Source organism: Plectropomus leopardus, chromosome 19 (genome assembly GCF_026936395.1).
Source record: "Plectropomus leopardus strain MGB_pleo_1.0 chromosome 19, ASM2693639v1, whole genome shotgun sequence".
Classification (NCBI taxonomy): Eukaryota; Metazoa; Chordata; class Actinopteri; order Perciformes; family Serranidae; genus Plectropomus; species Plectropomus leopardus.
The window spans coordinates 13,856,756-13,873,804 of NC_142194.1; the positions used below are offsets into that span (position 1 = coordinate 13,856,756).

A 17,049-nucleotide genomic window follows, 5' to 3' on the forward strand; every position below is an offset into this window, starting at 1 on the left:
ATGAATGAGCAGGGCCAGCTCTTCACAGTATATCTAAAGCTATGTTTTTGAGCCCTTTTCAAGATACAATTTCAACAAATTTAAGACTTTTGTTTTTGACAAATCTTTTTTTGTAATTTAAGCATTGCAGATAAGTATAGGTATAGCATAGTTACATATACATACATATAAGTATAGTTATGTAGGAATATGGTCACTGTGAGTGATGTAGGTCAATCTACATGTTGCCAACGGGAAATTTGGACATTTTGACAAAAATAAATTTAAAAGTGGATAAATTAAATTTGATAAAATGTTTGCAGTAATTAAGGCTACAAAAATTAAAACAACCTTTATGTTATAAAACTAAATTCAAGACAATTTAAGGTTTTTTTGAAGGACCCGCAAACATCCTGTGTAGTTACATCACGGTTTACCAACTGCAATGACATGACAAAAGTGCACCTTTGAGTATTTTTGTGTTATTTACAATAAATATATATTATGTGCAACTCGACTGTCCCGAATCAAGTTAAGACACCACAGATTTAACCAAATGTTTTTTTTTAATGGTTTCATAATTATTTCTGTTGAATCTTAACTTTCATCACAACACTCACTCATAGTCAGCCCCCCTGCAAGGTTAACAAAAACAATAGAGGGGATAAATTTCATGGAAAAATATGGACTTAATTAAAATAATAAGCTGACTTCCAGTTATCCAGTCAAATATTTAAAATAGGTCAAAACCAGTTACTCTCTCCAGACTCAGCCCTCTTCTATCAGGTCGTTTATGAACCTCTAATGGTGCCATTTCAACAAGGCAGGCCTTGAACTTTGGTCATCGGTCGTTCCTCTTCACTTGTAGGAGCCCTTCCTAAAAGTCCCAGGTTCAAACTTACAGGGATACACATTTAAAAGTGACCACTCTAGTTCTGAAAAATAGTTTGATAGATGATAGATTTCAAGCAGAATGGGATGAAATTTCATTAATGCTTTTTCTTCTAAACCTTCAAGAGTACAGGCAGGTAATCTTCCACACATGGCGACTTCTCCACCTGTCAGTTTTGTGCAATTTTTCGGGTGCTTTTAACTATTCATCATGTAAAAAAAGCCCCTCCAAATGAGCCAAAGTGTTTGTGTTAGTGCATGCATATGGGCAAATCTTTGGGTTCTACTGAGCCCACAGCCAGACTTGGCCCTTCATTTTTTAGCACTTGGATGATGGCGGTGAGCGCGCTTACTACTACATCACCACGTCATCCGTCATTTTGGTTCCATTCACACTTTTAGGATCCCTACATCCCATAATGCTCTCTGCTCACTCACAACAAAGAGAGCAAAAAGGGGGAGTTTTATCAAGTGTGTGACGTCTCCATGTGGCTTCGTCCTCACTGGGGTTTCTTTCAGTTTGCTTCAGTTGGAGGCACTGCTGCCGTAGCAGCTGGAGGTGGAGGGAAAAGGAGGTGCCTGAGGTGTGCTGCTGGCCAGGGCTTTTCGAATGTGGGGCATTAGGAAGGGGTCACTGGACAACTGTAGCACATCCACCCGGTCCTCCTTGTGATAAGCCAGGCAACGTCGAATGAAGGCCTGTGAAAGGGAAAAACGGACTCATTATTTCTGGAACTACTTCCACAACTTTTCTTTCTTGAGCCACTTGTGCTCGTTTTTGTCACTGACGGCTCAGATTTTGTTAGAAGTGTCTGACAACATCACAGAAAAGACCCTTCGGAGAAATGAAATCTGTTACTTTGGTCTATTTGTTATTTCGACCACGTCTCGCTCAAGGATAAGTCTCGTTCGGAAGTCTCTCGACTGTTCACTTGTTGCAGGAAAAACAACAGTGGAAACGTGTGCGACTCGGACACAGGAGTGCCTGATTGATTTGGAGTCCAGAAATGATAGCTTAGCGTTTCCTAAAAGATTTTCAGAGTCATGGCTGAATATTTAGCTGTTTTCCACTCTGTGAAAAAGTCCATAAGATTTCATTTTACACGCATTAACAAACAGATCCCATCAGTGAAATGTAAAGAAAAAAGGTTAATTTTCTTTGTAGTGTCTTGTCAGTTATGTTGTCCAACACTTAAAATAACAATCTGTGCCTGTCAGTCGCAAAAACGAGCATTTTTATAGGACATAAATTGACAGTAAATCTAAACAAAAGGCCATAAGTGACTGGCTGCTCATGGCGCTCTGGAAGCCATTGACCCAATAAAGTGTTCAATTCAATTCTTGTGAGCAGTAATGCTTTCTTGGTGATCCAATCATACCAACCTATTTCATCAAATTACACATCATCATGACATATCCTATTGCTTTACAATCAAGAAGTATCTGTTTACTGTTGTGTTCAAACCCAACATTCTGTCTGAGCAAAAACTGTGTCACATTCACAGGTAAAAATGTAATTTTCTGGGGCCTTTAAAGCTGAGTAATGAGTAACTGATGGATGTATATATGCATAGTTTTTCAAGAGAAAAAAGTACAACACCTTTGCTTCTGTGGTGACCACAGGTTTGGGGGGAAACTGCACCTCTGTGGCTTTTAATATGGTGTTTTCTTGAAGAATATCCTGCTGTGACTGGTTATGACCAAACGGCTGTAAAGAAAAAGACAAAAGAGACTTTTTTTTCCACAGATTTAAAAAACAATGACAAGAAAATCTGTTACAGAATACAGGTTAGTGATGAACAAAAATAAATGAAAAAATCTTTATTAAGGACTCTCTAGTGTACGGTATGCACCGGGTCAACCTGTGAAACGTCTGCGTAATCATAAATCCATAAAGAGTTATAACGTAGTGCAGCAACAACATTAAACAAAGAGCAAGGACTTGAGTCAAGACCTCTGCCAACAAAGGCTAACGGTGCATTCACATGCTGCTTGGATGGTCATTTTTTGTGTTTATGAGCTTTAAGTTGTAATGTGTGCTGCATTTTATCACTTAAAACATTTAAACAACACGTAGATAAAAAAGATATAAGAAAAGAGATGAGGTGAGCCATGAAATATGATCGGGAACTCATATTTTTAAGATAATTTCGACACCACGTGTGGATGTAACTCGGACGTTTGCTGCTCTTCCCTCAAAGACAGATCGCATTTTTCATTGTTTTTAGCTCACATAGCCTACCTACATACTAAGTTGGATGCTGAATCATTAAAATCAGTATTTTATATTTATTAATAGAAACTTATAAATTAAAAAAGTAAAAAAATGAAGATAAGTTTTATGGGGCAGGCAGCACAAGCTGTCGAACGCACATATACAATAAGTGTCACAGAATCTGATTTTACAAAACATAACAAAACTATCAAAAAGGTTCAATATATTTCCATGTATCAACTAAGAAGGTTAGTGGTTACCTTGCGTCCATATAAGCTCTGGTAAAAGATGACCCCGACTGACCAAACATCCACCTTGTTGGATATTTTGGGGGGCTCCTTGCCCACCACAAAGCACTCAGGAGGCAGGTACCTGTGAGACACACAATCACAACATGAGAGTGAAAACGGTTTTTCTCTATATGTTCTCGCAGCACAATTTTCTGAACAAAGAGGGGAGGCAGCATTTGTTGCTTGGTTACTAAATGCAGTGAAGTGCATCTCTATGTACCAGTATGTCCCTGCTCCCTGTGACGTCAGCTCCATGCCATCTGCAGTGTTGTAGCTGTCATCATCCATGATCTTTGACAGGCCAAAGTCAGTGATCTTAATCTCTCCACAAGCTGTGCCATTAACTAACAGGATGTTTCCTATGGACGGAACAATAAACAATGAACAGGACCGTTAAAGCCATTTTTATGTTGAAATTAATATTGTCACAGGTTGCTAAATCTGCACAGAATGTGACTGATGATCAGTTTTGATAGAAGGCTGCTGAAGGCGACTGAAACCTCAGCAACCAAGTGTGTAGAACAGGGCATCGGTACAGCCTTTCACCTCATTTTAGACAAAGTTTTTCCTCTTTGATTTTGTCTCAAAGTGACAATAAATGCCAAATGAAGGCAACAGAATCAGGGACTGCAGTATTGTGATTTGGACTGTTTTTTAAGTCAAAAAGCAGAACCCTGTCAGGTGGTTTAAAAGACTGTCAAAGAACGAGCCATAACAAGAACAGTCAAAGTATAATTATAAATATATGACTATAAACAGCCTTTTCTGAAGAATACATACAAAAAATGTCTATACACATACATATGATCAAGTCAGTTGATACCTTTTCCCGAAAGATCACACAAGGAATTGTTCAGAGGCGACAAAATCAGTATTGAATTCAAAACTCGAGAGAATGCTGCTGTTTTTCACTTTTCTGCAACTGAAGACGTAAATCTGTGTGAATACCGGGCTTGAGGTCGTAGTGGATGATGGGTGGTCGAATCTGGTTGAGGTACTTGAGGGCGTTGACAATCTGCATGACGATGGAGCGGCCCTCCTTCTCTGTCATCAGCTTATTCTGCTTCAAGTAGAAGTCCAGATCGTTGCCTTCACAGTACTCCAGCACTGTGCAGAACCTGCAGGAGGTCATCCAACAGATAGCTTGGAAACTTTTTCATCATCTTTTAAGTTCATTTGCCAAACTATGACGCCTCCTGTGCCATCTCGTCATCGTTTTGTCTTGCTGAGCATTTTCAGTCAAAGTTTTGTTAACAAAACAACACCAGCTGAAACTCTATACAGCTCTGTAAAGCAGAGGGGAGCTGCAGATTCGGGTTATAATTCTCTATGGGTTCGTCATGTCTTTACAATGCCATTTGATAATTTGTTATCCTAAAAAATAAAACAAATGTATGTGTTTGCTTGCCTTTAGCTCTATATAATGTTTAGCATTTAGATGTAAAACATGAGCTTATTATAATCATACACCTTTATGAGCTTTGTGCAAAATGATTTACTTACGAGTCTGTGTCGAGTGAGAAATAGTCGTAGAGTTTGACTATTCTGGGGTGGTCAAGTTCTTTGTGGATTCTGTACTCTCTACAGGCGTGTCTGAAAAGACATTAACCATTAAGTTACTTTTAAAAATATCACAAATAAGAACATTTAAAGAGCTTAAAGGTCCACCATATTAACTGTAATTAGAGATCAAAACATTTAATAATAGCTCAGACTCACTTGTGGTAGTTTTGTTTCTTTTCCTCCCTCCAGTTCTTGTTGAGTTGATGGATTTTAATGGCCACATACCTTTGCTCTGTCAAATCAAAAGCCTGCAAAAAAACATTGCATAAACTTAAGTGTAAACAAAGACTCAGCATAGTTAAAATGAAAGACTATAAACTGGTACTTAAAGAATGGAAGTAAACTGAATAGCACATGCTTACCTTAAAAACTTCACTAAAACCGCCTCTTCCAAGTAAATGTAATAGCAGATATCTGTCGTTCAGCGTGGGGTGGTCTTTAAATCTACAGGAGAAGACTTTCTTTAAACTTGTGGCTTTTTTTCAAACAGGCATTTCTAAAATGACATGAAACAATGAACATGTGTAAAGTGTGTTGAACTGAGATGATACATACTGTGAGTTGTCCTCGTTGTGAATTCTCTTTAACTCCCGTATGTGCAGATTTCTTACTCGCTCCAAATGCTCCAGCTCAGCCTGGATCTCTGCTTCTTCCTGCACACAACAAACAAATAAACAGGAACAGGTAATAGTGGTATGAGGTCTTTAGTTTACAGGTCAAAGACACAATTTCAAAACAAAAACAACAAAGAAAAACAGCTTTCGGTGGTGAATTTGTTACCTTTTTTAGATGACCAATTCGAAGTTTGAAAATCTCCTCTTGCTCATGATATTCTGCCAGTGACAATCTGCGTGAGAGAAAGTGGCAACATACATACAGATAAACTGAAGAGACAGAAATGAGGTAAAACAAAGCTTCCTCGTGAAATTTGCTCTAAGTGATAATACAGAAAAGTCCCACTTAATATCCTGACAATTTAACTGACAAAAAAAAAGAAAAAACTTATCAGATTTTGTGTCAATTTGATATTCTACAGTTTTAGAATTAACAAATTAGTTTAATAAATTGTTAATTTGGTTTTCCAATCGTTTTAACTATTTTCTCCAATATAAATGACACAACCAATCAAATAAAGAAAATGAAAAACTAAAAATTTACTTCAGTGTTATTACTTTTAATTATATAAATATATAAATAACTATCAAAAATCTCTCAGCAGTTCAGGAACATTAATCCCACACCACCCAGCCCAGCCCAGCCCATTTAATCCAGGAAACTGCACCAGTTCATTAGTGTGCAGCCGTTAAGATCAGAAAACAATACATTTCAAGATACACCACAACAATTCATTCCTGCCTGATTGTGTGCTTTGGGCTGGTCCCTGTAAAACATCTACTGGGTGAAGTCATTTATTGATCTTACGCTTCGCTCTCCTGGCCGTTGCTCCGGCTCTTTCGTTTGTTTGGCTCGAGGCTGGGTGGAGGTGTCTGGGCCATGGAGGGAGGTTTCCTCTTTCCCAGCAGCTTCCTCTGCCTCTCGATGTCCTCCCGCTGCGAGTTGACTCGCTCTTGCTGCCTAGAACACGTTAGAACAAACTAGTGTGAACATACCTGTAAGCAGACTGGACAAAACTGCAAACGTGTTTGTGTTGTTTGTGCTGACTTGATGAGATTCTGGAAGGCAAATCCATCTGTCCACTGCTCGGTGAAGGAGGCTCCATGCCGTACGGTGGTGAAGTGTCCCAGACGCAAACGGTCCTGCATGCTCTTGTCCCTGGAAGCCATCTTTTCCTGCTTTGACTGGAGAAAAAAAAAGGATTAATTGTAAATTGTGTATGCACACTGAGAAAAAAAAAATCTGAGTTTAGAGGATGTTAAGAACTAAATATTGCTGTGTTGAGAACCAACGTAAAAAGTTAAAAGTAAGATGACGGAAGTCTTAAAATGTATAAATAATAAAAGGAAAACAATTCTTTGAAAACAATTACTTGTTTTGGCTTTAAGGTCAGATAAGTGGTCTCTCTACAGATGGGCATACACCTTTCAATTGAAGCCTGTTTAAGAAATGTTAATAATTTCATTTAGAAATATTTTTGTTTATTTCAAACTCCTAATGCACGAGTACATCATCTGCAACGCAAAGCCAAATCTCAGGATTTATGTGCTCACACTGTAAGTGTAATGATGGGTGACAGTAAAGATTTGTTTAAAAGCTCCACGGCAGAAAGACGTTTGTTTGTTAGCGGAGGCCTGTAACATTAGTATGGTTAACAACTACGCGTTATTGCCAACGTTTCTCTCGTTCATATTGGTGATCATGGGAGGAGGAACATCAAAGAGGCACGTATGCTTTTTGTCATAGCCTGTCCAACCTGGCCTCCATATTTTCCATCCAAATGACATGGTGTGTCGCCATGGCCTCGCTAGCCCCGTGCACTACATGGCAAACAACGCCCAATGAAGCTAAAATTCAATCCAACTTTAAAATGTGTCATACCGCTCAAAAAAAACAGGTTAGAATCTGGTTTATATTGTACAGTGAATTCCCAACTCCTATCAAACACATTGATCCATATCCTTAGGTAGACCCACCTTCTCAATCAGGAGCTTCTTGCTCATGGTCACACACTTGTTAAGTCGTTCCTTGTAGCGTTCCAGCATCTTCTGCTGCTCGTCCACCTGCCGCCTCAAGTCACAGTTGGCCTGCCAAAACACACATCATCACTCTGACATCTAATTCTTATTATAACAAGGATTTAAGGCTGTTTTGCTCTTAAACTGACATGATGCAACACCTATCTGTGTGTCAGCTTGGTCTGCTGACATTTGCACAAAATGTAATTTAAGCAACGATGGCATTTGAAAGATACTGAGCAAATCCATCATGATGAGCTGCAACTACAGCGGTGCAGGTTAATTACTGGGGTTGTTGTGACAAGATGTAGCAGATTTGTCGAGATTGTGAAGGATTCATTAAGAACATGTGCGATTGCGCAAAATATCTACATTTATATTTAGACATGTCCTTGACTTTGTGTGATATTAATCATCATTAGTCAACTAGTACAAAGTGTTATATTTTGTCAGGAACAAAATGATAATATGTTCCTATTGTCCATTGCTACTCTGAAGCTTTTTCAGATGTTCCAAATGGTTCAAACATAATTCAGCTTGTCAGATTTTAAATATTTTCTTTTCTTACTCTCAGCAGGTCGTCTATCCTCCCCTCTTTCTTCTCCAGGTCGGAGTTCTTGTCCTTCTCCAGAGCTGTCAGTTTCAGCAGCGTCAGTTCTGACTGAGGAAGGAGGGCAAAGAGAAGCCAACGGTTAAATTCTCATCCCACTCAAATTATGCAGATACCCCTCAGGCCAGTCACTAACAAAACACACTTTAAATGTATCAAATTCAGACACTGGTGTCTTGGATATTAGGTGTGTAGTCGAAATGGTGACCTTTAATTAGGCCAATTAGCTCGATTTTCAAGGATAGCTTGATTGCAAGTACTGTGTCAGATGAACTGCAGCGTGGGAGGCGGGGCCTTTCAAATTTTGACCTTTACTCCTTGCATACACATCTTGGCCAACTAGTGTCACTTTTTAAAATGCAGAACAAGGTGTCAGTTGTGTCAAGGTTTTATCAAACTGAAGTATTGATGTCACTTTTGTAAACAACATAGAGTTTGTGAAACAAAACCAAAGTCAGAATCACCAGAATCACCAAAATCAAAAAAAGTTGTTGCTAAGTAGAGACCCAGGTCAGTCAGTTAGTCAGTCACCTGGATGGCTTTGTGGTAGCAGGAGTGTGTGGGGGCCGTCTTCACAGAGCTGCAAGATGAAGAGTCTGTGTGGGCTGAGCCTGTGGACGATGGACTGCCTTGCTGGAACTGCGTTCCAGAGAGACAGAAACAGAAAGGCAGAAAGACACAGGGGGTAAAATATAACAATTATGTATTGAAGACAGCATTGAGAAATTATTAAAAAAGCTGAAAGAGAAAAAAGGGAGAGGAACAAATAGTAGCTATTATGGGGGAAAGAAGTGAAATTGTGTGTGAACAAACAATCAGGTATTGATGCAAAATTTTCCATTCAAATACATATGAAATAGGAAATACTGTTTCACTGCTATTTTTATTTTGCCAAGACTATTCTCAAAAGGTATTATTTAATGTCTGTTAGCAATAAAACCTGCACTCAATAGTTTAATTTCTATTAGGATTGGAAGACAACAACAGAATGGTACAGCATGGCTTCATAAGACCTGCGTGATGGAAAAGGCAGATAAAATCTTGCCTTTGTTGTAAATATAAGTTGTTGCCAGCAGGCTAACAGGATCACTCATTTTGAAACTAACATGCTTGTACATCTTTTACCATACAGGTCTTTCATAAACTAAATTCATTCAAACTGCTGGTACCCAGGAAGATTCATGTGAAACTACTGCACGTACAACTGAGAGACTACTGGAACTGCAACTAAAGTCTTTTTTGTTGTCAATTAATCTGTCAATTACTGTCTTTTTGACCAATAAAATGTCAGAATGGCAAAAAATGTTGGTAAGTGTTTCCCAAAGCCCAAGATGACATCCTAAAATACCTTGTTTGGTTCACAAGCCAAAATATGCAGTTTACTGTCAGAGGAGTAAAGAAGTAAGCTTGCTAATCAGAGATTCACGAGAAACGAAAGTCATCGACTTCTTTCTTTTATGGCAAAATCACATGGGAGTAATTAGGAAGAAAAACGCATGACACAGTGTTTGCTCACTTGTTCCATTGTTAACTATTATAAAGGTCCTGTTCAGACACATGTTAGCACTGTGTGGGAAAAAAATCAAGACCTGCTGCTGTAAGACACTGTTCATGTGACGTTTAGTAAGTGGTGAACAAGAATTTGTATTTATGATGAGTTAGACGCTTTCTTGACGTAACACGGATGAAAATGGTGGGTTAAAAAAATCTAAGCTGAATAAATATGTCATAATGTTATCAACAACCACAATAAATTTGAAAGTATGGGTATCGATGTTTGGTCTTTCTGTACACGCCAGCTCTTTGTGTTACACCTACAACCAAAACACCATCTGAAAACATGAAAAACACCAGCTCTGAAAACACTGATATTAGCTACAGTTTCGCTGGCCAATAATCCGAGTTTATCTATACTGGACACAGTTAACTAATGTTCACTGTCAGACTACCATTAAAGTCAAAGTAAAGGAAAATATTTCAGTCACAAAATCTTTTTTTTTAAATCCCAGGTAAAGGAATCTTTTAACACCTCCACTGGCTGAACACATGTCTATTAAATGGACTTAAGTATAACGGACAAAGCAAAATCTTAGTCATACATGTCTCACCAACCCTGTCCAATTAGGAGGATACAGAGAAAAAAGACAATGACCACCAAAGGGTTGATTTGACCCTGGCTTAAGATTAAACATCTGGTAAACCAACAGCAAACTAGCTGATGAAGAAAGCCACAGCAGTACAGAGCTATGGAGATGGATGCTGGTGCTCACCAGAGGATTAGACAGTGAGTGCTGTGGAGAGGAGCGCACCAGCATGGGGATGCCCCGGGCCGGACTGGTGCCGGAGCCACTGCTACCAGCAAACTGGCCACAGGGCAGTTGACAGAGTGTGGAAACAAGACAGAAAGACAGAAGACAGAGTTGTTATTTAGGGAGAATGTGATGAAGGACCATACCGGCACAGTCGGAAACGTGAGGGTGAAGACATCACACTAAAGTTTGAGAGTGATTTGAAACAATGCACAGCAAAGTGAGTTGAGAGCAAAATTTGTTCACCAAGACTTAGTACTCACCTCAAAATAATCACTTATTTTGTGTCCTCTCCCTTTTCCTACGACGAAATAAACAGGACAGGTATACGAAGTAAGAACACTGCATTGTTTTCTATTCCCTGCATGTTTCCAAGTATGTAAGTTTAGTGAATCAGAATGGCTAACCATAAAATCCCATCTAACATGATTTGCACAGTTTTTATTCCAAATTTGCAACAAAAACAAACAACAGTGCAACATTTCTGAATGTCTGAAATTGTTTCTGTTGGCAAGAGACCATTTAACAGACCATTTCGGCGTCAGTAGATAGAGTAGAGAGGACATACCCTGGCTGTTGCTATCATAGATGTCTCCTTTTCTCTTCCTGCTTCTCTGGTCATTGGACTTCTTCTCTGGTGTCTGACATGAGCAGAAAAGCAGCACAGTTCAGCTTGAAATTGCTCTCCATTAAAGGGAAACTTTGGTTATTTTTAACCTGGACCCTATTTTTACATGTTTTTGTTTCAAAATGACTAATGGAGACAGCAGTTTTTGACGTTGGTCCAGTATTCAGGGAGACCACCGCAGGTGTTAGTTGCAAAACAGGTTGTAATGTAACCTCTCAGGGCATGTATGCACCATCAACTTACGTTAGCTCAAAGTGCTTGTTTTTGCTACTAACAGGCTCTGATTACTATTGTGTCTGACAACATTATGGAAAAGATTTTACAGAGATTAACCTTTTTCTTAAAGCTAAAGATCCTTTTTGTTTAACCAAAAACAGCACCGGTTGTCAAACCAACCAGACTCCATTTAAATAAACAATAAAGGTAGCATGTTTAGAGCCTGCATATTTCCACATCTAACTTGGTGAATCAAAAGTTTATTTCAACAAATCAGAAATTGTGAATGTTGGAACAGTGGAAAGACAAACCAGGACATTGTTTGTTTGTTTTATTTTGTATCTGTTGACTTTGAGTTAAGTGTGTTTTATGATGATAAAATTACAGTTTATTTAAATTGAGTCTGGTGGTTTTACAACAGCGATTTCTGGACAAACAAAAAGGATCATACAAAAAAAAGGTCTATCACTGCAAGGGATCCTTTCCATTGTATTGTTTGACATTTACTATAACGATTTAAGCCCATCCATTGCAAAGAAATAGCACTTTTAGTGAATATAAAGTGACAGTGCACACAGTCCCCAAGTGAAACACTGCAGTGTGCTCTGTCACTGTTGACTGCAGCCTTCTCACTCAATGCTGGACCAATATCAAAATCTTTTGCTCCCGTTACTCACTGAGACACAAATACATGGGAAAATAAAGGCCAGGTTGAAAATACAGAAGTTACCCTACATATTTATTCCATAAGCCACAATAACATAATGGCAAATACATTTAATTGACAAAAATAAAGACTTGCACATTTATGGGTATATGAATAGCTTCTTGTCTGTGTTTAATATTTATTGTATTGCCTTTTGGTGTTTATGGTGTCACCTTTTTTTTTTTTACATGGAACCTTAAATTTACTGTGATTTACTGACATATCCAGGGTGTTTTCCAGCTTTATTACACATCTATGTCTCACCCCCATGAGTAAGTGGGAACAGAAAACCTATGAATAGATGGATGAATTTTACCCATGTTAGCATCCATTACTGTGTACACAATACTTGACCACTTGTCCAAATCACAATGAATAGTGACACCACTGAAAGCCTGAAAGTGCGCACACAGTCTAAGGGCCTGCACATGAAGGCATTGTTCGAGTTTCTCCCAAACCAACCTCCAGTTCCTTGTCACTGAGTGATCCCGCGCTGCACAGAGACTGGTTGGATGATTCGCTGTTGGCTGAACTCTGGAAGACAGAACACACACACACATACACATTAGACCTGATTTATAAGCCATTTTCTAATCTAGTACATAGAGCCTTGTGAGTAGGGCTGGAAATTAGACATAAGATATTCACATGACCATTTCTCGTAAAAATGCCACTGCTGCTCTATACTAAAATGTCAACGGGGGACTCGTATACACCAAAGATGGATGGCGGTCTGTTGACATTCTCATATAACTAAACTCAAAAATCAAAGTGCAGATTCAGTCTCATCTTTCCTATCTGACAAATGATACTAACTGGTAGTTGTGTTAAATATAACTCACACATGTGGCAGCTTTGATTATGTAATGCAAGTTACTTATTACAGATTTTAAGCTCTTTTATGCTGATACGTGTACAATTTTCACTCTCCTTGTATCTTATTTTTTCATCGCATATATCTGACAGTTAAAGCTTTACGACGACAGTCACTAAGCTAAAGCACTAAACTAGGACGCTACAATGGGCATATAATATATATCCCCTCGCTAATCTGCAAATCTGCAGTTCACACACACTTGGTAAAATCAGTTGGTGTCATGCATACCATTCATGGCCAGCTGCACAGCCTGAAGAGACTAAGAAGAAACAGCAGGCTAATTGGTGCAGGAGGCTAATGCTTTTAAGGCCAGCTGTCATTCTGCTGCTCAAGGTCACACATACAGATAAGAAATGCTCTTTTTTTCCTCTTAATATGTGCACTACACTTTTAATGTAAAATCCTGCGCATTTACTGTAGTCTGCACACTCGCAGCCTTACATCATTCACAGTCTAATACCACAGTGTGCAGGCCTGACAATTCATTTCGGTGCACACTATAGGCCGGCGCAGGCATGATAGTGATTGCTTTCTCAGGGGTTGCCATTTTGTCAAATGCACACCCACACACAGTAATACCCAGTTCAACAGCAGGGTTGCAGCATAGCACGCAGCCGCTGCTGTGAGCTTCAGCTGCGGTGCCATTTCAGTGTCACTAGTCTCCACTGAAACAAAGAGCTGCTGGCCGGCTCCCATGTCAGCCGAGACAGAGCTTGTCTTGTTTTAGCTTTCGCTCAGGGAGACAGGATCATTCTTCTGAGGGGAAACTCCTGAACACAGAGCATCAGTCAATACTGGAAATAGAGCAGACTTCCAAGCTTTTCTAAACTGATGGAATAATGTAAGAGAGCTGACCGACTGCTCATGCTTGCATTTACATACAAACGATAGTTAAGCTGCAGGATGTTTGCCTGCAGGAAACTGGGAACTACTTTTTGTATCTAAAATCTAGTTTAGCAGGGATGACAAGGAAGCTTCATTTAAATTTCTCAACAACAAAATACAATCAAGTTGCCTTCAGAAAAGTGTGTTTATTGGGCTCTGGACCAAGTGGGTTAAATTCGTAAGAGAGATTTTGTGGAGCTATCGAATAAATTACCCTATTATGTTGTTTTATTCTGACCTCTATTCTATTTTTTCCTTGAGGCTTCTGACATATATAACACAGCTTTTATGAGTACACTTTATTTCTCCCAAATTGTACAAAGTTCTTAAATTTGAGAAAATCTGACCAGCGGGGGAAAAATTGTGTCAGTACGTTCTGTAATATAAACTGCTGTCCAAAAAAATTAAAGAATTAAATTCAGTCAAGTAAAGCTCCCATTATATCACATTTAAAGTGTAAAATCTGCACAATCGCTCCCTCCTGTTCTTTTTGAGCATCATAACAACAATTGTATTATCAAGAGATGCCAACCTTGGCCACACCAACTCCAGTGAAGCGAGCCTCAAGCAGCTCCTGCCTGCGTGGGTCCAGGCTTATAGCCTGACTGTGAAGTCCTTCCATCATGCCTAGAAAGAGAGACACATAAAGCACTGAATAAAACTGTAACTTCATGTGGATTAGCTTGGTTGGGTCATTGTCACATGATTGTCCGGTGGCAGGAGACATAACAATAAACAATCCTGAGGTCTGACAAGCAAAATGTAACACATTTCAGTACAGCACCTGGGAACTGGGCATATGTTGGATCAGTAGTTTGACAGTCCACTATCCAAAGTGAACTAGGACTTAAAAAAAAAAACAGAAACAAAGCAAACTGTGCTTAGTAGCTTACTGCCCTTTACTGCAAAAGCAATTTCAAGTAAAAAAAAAAATGCAATTTCATTCTGTGGATGGCACAATGGCGGTGTGGAGTGTGCATATCAGCATGGGTATTGTCCAGATTCTCGGACTTCCTCCTGCAGTCCAAAGACATGCAGAGTTGGACAAAGTGGTGCATGACCGTCCATCGTTTTGCTCTATGGAAGGTGTGTTGAATTCTGCTGACAGCGAGATCTCCAGCTGCACTGACTGCACGGGGCAGTAACGTAATCTGAACTCGAGTGGTCAGCTAGAGATTCATAATAGTCTTGGAAATAAATAGTTGACTCGCAAGACTGACACCCAGCAGACCTTTGAAACTTCATAGAAGTAGCTTTAATGTTTGAACAATTGGACCAGCTCTAAAACACGTGGTTGTCATTAATATATATTCTTTCCAGTGGCAGAGGTGGTTGGATTTCACCAGTTGTACCTGTGAAACTCCTACATTTTTAGATGTCACTCATAAAAAAGCTATGCAAGATGGATATTCAGCATAACCAACCATTGCAGTAAATGAGTGAGGGGAGCCACTAAATCTGGACATAACTAGTGAGAGAGGTGATTCCCCACTGTTATTATATTACTAATTCAAGTCACAGAGACAATAGGGCAGATTTACTACAAAAGTAATAAATTATATGACTGAAAAAAACACATGAAATGGCAGGACAGGACCTCCCATTGCCTTTAGAAACTCCTTCCTGACCGTATCCATCATCTAGAGATAGATGTATCTGGAGGCACGTTTCATGGTGATGACAGCCACACAAAAACCCTTGAAAACAACCAAATAGTAATAATTATTGTACATTTGCAGAGGCAGCCAACGTCAGTACGTACATTTTACCTAACAATCCTGTCAACTTGTTTATAAAAAACAATGCTGGCCACCAAATGTCACCTAGTTTGGAGAGAATATGAAGCCATTTATTAACTTTCCTGACAAAACAATAAGCTTAACTTTACTTAAGTTAAACATTGCTACCTTCATGGCAGTTGATGGAAATCCGTTATCGGCTAACGAGGTTATGTTGACTAACACGGCTAACCTGACCCACCTAACGTTAGCTAGTCAACACTGGAAAATGCTATTATGCTTATCAAAATCTTCCGGTCATTTCGAAGAAAGAGAGGCGAAACGCTATCATAAACTGTCAAGTTATTATGCAAAGTTTGACCGATGTCAATAGCCGTTAAGATGTAAGAGATTTCTAAATGACAGCTAGCTAAAAAGGCTACGTGGTAGGTTACCTGAAATAGCTAGCGTTAAGTTATCTAGCAAGCTAACGTTAGCATTAGCTAGTCTCACCTGGAGAACCTCTCGTAGTTTTCACTCACAGTCCTAAAGAGGATGTTGTCCGTCCATCCGGTGACAGCAAACTCCTTAACAACCTTCACACGCCTCAAATAAAGTTGTCCGAGTTATCCATTTACAATTATTTCGCATTCAGGGAAGACATTTGTTAGCTTAGCTAATGCTAGCTAAAGAGAGCGGTGTGGCTGGCTCCTGCCGGTGTCATCCGGACAGGAGGCCCTGATCCTCGGGGTTTCCTCGTCCGTCTTGGAGCCCCTGCACGGGCAAAAGCTGGAGCTGTCAACGCTCTGAAGCCTCTTTTGCAAGTGTTGTCACATTTCTGCTTCACTCGGTCTTTCTATTGTCATTATCGAGCGATGTAACGTTTACACCGGCAGGAGAAGTTCCGCCACCTTGTTAGAGTCCATCCTGAAAGTGATAATTAAAGATCATTACTGTTACCCCCTGCAGCAGGACCGCACAGCGCTCCCGGGAGAGCTTTGTGGGATGTTTCCCATGCGCTTGTTAAACAGATAATGTCAGCTGCTCAAATCAGAGCCACCCGAAAACACACGGTTTGCACCAGGCATGGCTGGTAATCCGTCAGAAAACTATCCGGGGGCCCCAGAGCTCCAGGGCCCCCACCCCCCGAAGTCCCAGGTTCGGCAGCGGTAATTGAACAGTTTACACAGTTGTATGTGAATTTCTCACATTAATTCACAATATCAATCACTGAATCACTACATATTTTTCACAAGATTACAAGATTACCTAATTGTTTTGGGCTACTTTAATTGTGCTTTTTTTCATTTGTATTAAATAAGTACCCCATCTAGCTTATATTGTATTTTGTATACATGGCTGGCACATGTTCCCAACGGACTGTATTCTGTTATTTATCAGAGGAGGGGGTAGCTACACACACACACACACACACACACACACACACACATATATATATATATATAATGCCAAAAACAATTAACATTTTATGTTAATTTCAATATTATTTTATATCAATACTTTTATTT

The 17,049-nt window shown here is 39.4% G+C and overlaps 1 protein-coding gene across 2 annotated transcripts; it reads right to left on the minus strand.

Moving 5' to 3' along the window:
* Window positions 1–526: 526 nt before the first annotated feature.
* On the minus strand, window positions 527–16,607 carry LOC121958903 (serine/threonine-protein kinase tousled-like 2). 2 transcript variants are annotated; one of them, XM_042508076.2, is made up of 21 exons: window positions 16,034–16,607; window positions 14,335–14,429; window positions 12,503–12,574; window positions 11,059–11,131; window positions 10,754–10,791; window positions 10,452–10,544; window positions 8,713–8,820; window positions 8,140–8,232; window positions 7,530–7,640; window positions 6,601–6,737; window positions 6,361–6,513; window positions 5,719–5,785; window positions 5,494–5,591; window positions 5,301–5,382; window positions 5,095–5,186; window positions 4,879–4,968; window positions 4,324–4,493; window positions 3,596–3,734; window positions 3,346–3,457; window positions 2,471–2,578; window positions 527–1,569 (listed from the first exon to the last, which is right to left on the minus strand). In XM_042508076.2, exons 2-21 carry the CDS (start codon window positions 14,425–14,427, stop codon window positions 1,396–1,398), a joined length of 2,103 nt encoding a protein of 700 aa, XP_042364010.1. In that variant the 5' UTR covers window positions 14,428–14,429; window positions 16,034–16,607; the 3' UTR covers window positions 527–1,395. The 2 variants fall into 2 exon arrangements, with proteins under 2 accessions (XP_042364010.1, XP_042364013.1); XM_042508079.2 differs by lacking the exon at window positions 10,452–10,544 and having other exon boundaries at window positions 16,034–16,606.
* Between the last annotated feature and the right edge of the window lie 442 nt (window positions 16,608–17,049).

Bases quoted from the DNA above. Each gene is read 5' to 3' on its own strand.
- LOC121958903 (XM_042508076.2), bottom strand. From the start codon at position 14,427: ATGATGGAAGGACTTCACAGTCAGGCTATAAGCCTGGACCCACGCAGG. The intron at 5,383-5,493 runs GTATGTATCATC...CTTCTCCTGTAG, and splicing joins CACAACGAGGACAACTCACA to ATTTAAAGACCACCCCACGC. The intron at 5,187-5,300 runs GTAAGCATGTGC...GTTTTTTTGCAG, and splicing joins GTTTTAGTGAAGTTTTTAAG to GCTTTTGATTTGACAGAGCA.